The sequence below is a fragment of the Halyomorpha halys genome, unplaced genomic scaffold (genome assembly GCF_000696795.3).
Source record: "Halyomorpha halys isolate HHAL.00 unplaced genomic scaffold, Hhal_1.1 Scaffold786.1, whole genome shotgun sequence".
In the NCBI taxonomy this organism is placed as follows: domain Eukaryota; kingdom Metazoa; phylum Arthropoda; class Insecta; order Hemiptera; family Pentatomidae; genus Halyomorpha; species Halyomorpha halys.
The window spans coordinates 86,959-92,723 of NW_027105723.1; the positions used below are offsets into that span (position 1 = coordinate 86,959).

The 5,765-nt window shown below is 34.8% G+C and overlaps 3 protein-coding genes across 4 annotated transcripts in view; 1 reads left to right on the forward strand and 2 right to left on the reverse strand.

Annotated features, from left to right (window-relative positions):
• Positions 1-5,765, reverse strand: part of LOC112211838 (uncharacterized) — a 157,986-nt gene that overhangs the window by 39,527 nt on the left and 112,694 nt on the right. The window lies entirely within an intron of this gene.
• The window catches only part of LOC106686165 (uncharacterized), a gene marked incomplete at its 3' end in the record, with an annotated part of 82,208 nt that overhangs the window by 32,739 nt on the left and 43,704 nt on the right, over positions 1-5,765 (reverse strand).
• Positions 1-5,765, forward strand: part of LOC106686164 (uncharacterized) — a 36,708-nt gene that overhangs the window by 20,600 nt on the left and 10,343 nt on the right. For both annotated transcript variants that reach the window (XM_067053371.1, XM_014429329.3), the window contains 2 exons: positions 2,171-2,299; positions 2,367-2,608. In XM_067053371.1, the coding sequence (XP_066909472.1) occupies positions 2,171-2,299; positions 2,367-2,608 (371 nt within the window). The remainder of the gene's footprint in view (positions 1-2,170; positions 2,300-2,366; positions 2,609-5,765) is intronic.

Consider the following 5,765-nt stretch of genomic DNA (forward strand, 5'->3'; position numbering starts at 1 on the left):
AATGGGACTGGTCCTGAATGCACCGGTAGCAAGCCGGATACCTGTATGATGTACTGAATCGAGCTTGGCAAGAGTTCGGCGAAGTGCAGAGCCATAGACAAAAGAACCATAATCTAGCTTGGAACAGACTAATGTAGTATAAAGTTTTAACATGGTAGACCGATCCGAACCCCACGATGTACCGCTAAGAAACCGGAGTATATTTAATTTATTTGTTACGGCTGACCTTAATGATGTAATGTGCGGTTCCCAACTTAATTTATGATCAAATATAAGACCTAGAAATTTATGGTGGTTTTTGTGAGGAATTGGTAAATTTCGTAGATGTAGTATTGGAGGGAAAGGCGTATTTCTTTTTCGACTAAAGTGAAGACATGCAGTTTTTTCTGTGGAAATTTGTAAGCCAATAGATATAGACCAGCCAATAGATATAGCCAATAGATATAGATATATTCTTTATAATCTCCACGTTTCGGCCGATCCTCGAGTATAAATAATATGAATTTATTGAAATTTTCGCTATTATCAAGCATCGTACTAATTTTCTTTTCTTCCGTCAACATATTTTCTTTAATTTTAAAATTTACCAGACTTCAAAAGCCGCCAGAACACCCATCTTCCTATCTCTCTGTTACCTATCAGGAGCAAAATCCTTGAAAAAATTATCTTGAAACGCCTGTTCTTCATCTTAGATTCCAACCACATAATCCCTGATCACCAGTTTGGAGTTCGTACAGCTTTCCACTCCATTATCCAGTTATAGCCATCGTGTGGTTGGATGTCTCGTCTGTATTGGAGCGCGGAAAGTACTGCTCGGGAGTCTTGATGAAGAAAAGCCTTTTGATCGTGTCTAGCACTACTATATAAGATCCGCAAATTTGTACCCCCCAGGTTCTTCCTCATTATCCATCCTTATCTCTCCGACACATTATTTAAAGTAAAGAACAACAGCGCATAATCATCTTTTCTTCCTCAATCTGCAGGTGTACCTCATGGCAGAATTCTTAGTCCTTTCCTTTATACAGTTTTAGCTGCTGACATCCCAACTTATCCAAACACTATCCTCACCATGTATGCCGATGACCCATGTCTATTATAAGTGAATAATGACCTTTCCATTGTATCCCAAACCCTCCAATCCCACATCACCACCCTTGAAGAATGGAGTAAAACCCGGAGAATTAAAATAAATTCTAATAAATCACACAAAATCACATTTACTCTCCGTCGTACACCCACGACTTCCTGCCAGAATGCATTTTTAAATAATATCCCACTTATTCCTGTCGAATCGATTCGTTATCTAGGACTGTATCTGGACAAACGACTAACATAAAACCTTTGTAATAAATGTACTGTAAAATCCTCAATTATAGTTATAGGGGTTTTAATTCTATATAATTCAAGTCAATAAAAAAAAAAATTGCACGTATTACATTATTTTCTTCTCAAACGTTATAGGGGGACAAACTCTTTAAAACAACCATTGATTCATTCATCAATTCCATAAAATTACTCTCACACTGAAATGAGTATAAGCAATGAATGTTATTTTTTATCTCTTCCTAGTCCTCCTGATGTTATTTATTGTAACTAAATTTCAAATATCCTTAAGCTTTCCAGTAACCTTAAAACTGAGAGTTTATGTTAGAGAGATTAATTTAGAAATTCATTTTTGAGACTAGCCACTATGCGGGTGAAAAAATAAATTAGTATTTACTATAATTCGTCCGTTTATAAGTGTGTGATAATTGAGCGAATGGCGCAGTGGATTTACAATTTTCATGTCTCAAATTATGGAGATCCGCTGAATATTCGCAGTCCTCCTAAAATCTTAACCGTAGAACTGAAGTGATATTTTCCAGTGGAGAAACATACTTACTTATCACACAAAATGATACTTAAAGATAATTATTAAGTATGCAGGTTAAACAATTGTGAGTTTTTAATAGACCTACTTTATAATATTATATTGTTGAATAAGCATAATAAATTTATTTAACATTATTGTTTGTCATAATTTTGAAATATAAGCCATAATATTTCCAATAAATTAAAGGAAATTTGGAAAGAAATTCAATGCGAGAGTTCTTCACTAGCATTATAAAAATATAATAAAATTTAATATCAAAACTATTTTAAATTATAACGAATTTTATGTCTCTAACAGGTCTACACTAACATCCTCAGGGAAATGGACTATTTGATGGAGGAATTTGGAGATACAGAAGGCCCTCTCTGGTGTGAATTAATTCATTACAATCAGTCTGATTCAACTATAATCTTGGAGGACTTGAAGGTAACTATCGACAGCACGTGCCGCTAATTGATGTTGTAGAAATCTATTATGTAAAAATATTTTCCAGGCCTCAGGATTTGCGACAGTCAAGCGTACCGAAGGACAGGACCTTGACCACGCTAGATTGGTCCTCAGGAGTCTTGGACGATACCACGCCATGGCCAAAGTTTTAGAAAACAGAGGACTCCTTTCCAAAGATGACTACAAACCTTATCTATTTTTAAATAATGAAGTTTACATCCGTAATTTAATTTATGGTGGGAAGCAAGCCCTTGTCAAGGGAATGAGAGCCGCCTGGGGAGAAGAATGGTAAGTATTTGACGATTCAAACCAAAAGAATTTTTGCATTTAATATAATTACAATAATTTTACTCAACAGTTTTTGAATTTACAATTTTGTGATATACCCAGTATAATAGTAATAACAAGAGAACTTTATTAACGAAATAAGTTTATTCCAGATACTCATCCTAACAAACCATCAATATTTGTGTGGAGGTAACATTAAAAAAAGATTTTGATTTTTTGTTTTCCTTTATGATAATGTAAATTTATTACTTAATATGAAAATGTATTTTCCAAATCGTCCCATGGTTCCTGAGATTCACTAATTCTTCAGTTTACTCGGTGAACAGTATGAATCCGACAAACTCTGGGTGGTGATTCTACACCTTTTGGGCTTCAAAAAACTCCTCATAACCCATGTCCGATTCTCAAGCATAATGGCTGAATCTCAGTTCTTGTTTTGTTTTTCTGAATTAAAACTTTTCTCCATAAATAGCCACATTTCCTAAACTATTGGTCCTAAAGAAAAACTGAAACAATCGTTGACAAACTCATAAAATTTGCTTAAAGAGTACATGCTAGCTAAGAACCATTTTTGAAATGGTTACGTGTTCGTTTTCTAGTGAGCCTCGACGGAATATCCAAGATTCCTCTGACGACGATGAATGTTCATAAAAATTGCCTGACCTGAAACCTGTCGGATAGGGAAACATAGATTTTTTTTTCCCTCTTCGCTGCTCTAGCATTTCCGTTGCATTGCATTGCATTGCAGAACCCATAAATAAAATGAATTTCTGCATTCAAGACACAGGCATGATTAACTAACACTTTCCCAGCAATTACAGATCCAGTTCAAATCTCTCATACTAGCAAGCAAGTTAATAGTGGAAGGGAGTTCAGCGCACATTGAAGCAGCTAGCACGGATTATCAACAGCACCTCCGACCTTCTACATCCTTTTTTTTACATTAAATTTTAAATTTATTATTAATTGATTAAATTTTTATTCATTGATTAATATATTAAAATCTGCCACAAGTTGTTGAGAAATAAGTAATAGTGATAACTGATGAAATTCATACTAAAATAAAAGAATAAAAATACATAAATAAATGAAAACAAAAAAAAAATACATAAAAATAAATAAAATCTCTAAATATATACAAACAGAAGGATAAAGAAAATGAACAGAATCAAACCATATGCATGTAAAAATAAATAAATAAAATAATTACCTGTCGCATTTACACTGTCGACCAGAGGATCCCTGAGCCCACTCTATCTCCCAGCGTTGAGCATCCCTTTCACCGCGTCACTGGTAATGAGCCAGTGGAGGCTGAGAAAGTGCACTAAAACCGCAAACACCCAACTTGAGTGGAAAATCTGACCATTGCCAGACCTCCAATTGTCCAATTTTATTTTAGAATAAGTCTCTTGGCCACTGCCGTTTCAACCTTTGAGGTGGATTGCAGGGATGGATGGAACTGGATTAGGATTAGGATGATTAAAATGATTTTTATGGAATTTTGTGAATTTGATTGGTATGAGGTCAAGGACCTAAGGGATATGACGGTTATGGTGTAGTGTTCGGTTGGAAACGTAATAGGGTGCATTAACTATGGTTCTAAGGATTTTGGATTGAAATGATTGGATTCGTTTGATATTCGATAGTTTAGCTGTTCCACAAAGCCCGTAGGACCAAATAGGCCTGAGCATACTCTGATAAATTAGAAGTTTGTTTTCTATTGAGAGATGAGAGCTGAGCAGTCGGTATAGTTGGCTGAATCGTCAGTTAGGTTCTTGTCTTTTCAATCAAGTATATTGGTTCCAGGTGATTCTTTTGTCTAAGATATCGCACTGTGTCGGATCTGGGTAGAGAAATATTATTAAAAGTAACAGATGGGCAGAAGCTGCGACTGAGGGTGAAAGTCACATGGGTGTATTTCGATTCATTGACTTTTATGCACCATTGGTTGCACCATTGCTCATTCCGGGTGAGGTGTGTTTGGTAATTAGATGAGGCTGTTGCAGGATCAGAATGGGAGGATAGGATAGCTGTATTATCGTCATATGTTGCCAGGAATGTGTCGGGATTGATGGGAAAGTCAGCAGTGAAGAGGATGCATAGGACAAGACCCAAGACACTGCCTTGGGGAACTCCTGCCTCGACCGGATAGATGTTTGAGTGCTCAGGACCACTGTGTACTCGAAAGGAGCGATTTGAGAGGTAGGAGTGGAAGATAAGTTATAAGGTTTGAAGTAATATGGACTTGAGCTTGGAAAGCAATCCGGCATGCCATACCCGGTCAAAGCTTTCCAGAAAGGCACCCGACCAGTGTTGTTTCTTTTCAAGAGCTGAAGAGACATAGTCAATGACTTTGAGGCCTTTTGAACTGTGGAGTGCCTAGGGCGGAATCCAAATTGATATGCGGGAAAACTCTGTGATTCAATTATGGAGGATAGGATAGGATTTAATTTTAAATTAGATTACAAATTGAAAGTTAATTACAAAAGTGAATACACAGTTAGAAAGCTCACTAAAACGAGGACTTTTTATAAAATTTAGAAAGCTGAAGCAAGTAAATTTATTTTGGTGATACAAAATAAAATTTTTGAAACTACATCTTTGTAACCATATTAAAATGAGTTTAGAGCTTATGTAGCATTTATTACTTAAAATAATTTAATGAGCTTTCCAACGGTTGTTTCAGTTTTACTGTTGAAGCAATAGTAGGAAATTTGGCTATTTTTATGGTGAAACGCCGTGTTATTCAGAAAAAAAAAAACTTAGATTCTCCCGTTATAGTTGAGTATTGGATATGCGTCAAGAGAAGTGATGATACATATCTTATTATAAATTAGTAATTTGTGAATTTATTTTGATAAATCTATATTTCAAAATCATTTAACGTACATATGTCTATTAGCACTCATATTAAAGCTAATTAAATGCACTACAAAGTTGACTTTAAAGATAAATTAAATGTTGTTTATAAAGTAAATTGCCAGAATTGTAATGGTTTATATATAGGTGAAACATCTAAAAAATAAAAAACAAGAATTGATCAACATAAGACCAAATGTAAAAATATAAAAAATATCAAAACTACAGCATTGGCACAACATAGTATTAAATATAAACATCAATTTGATTTTAATAATCCAGAAATTTTAGATATAGT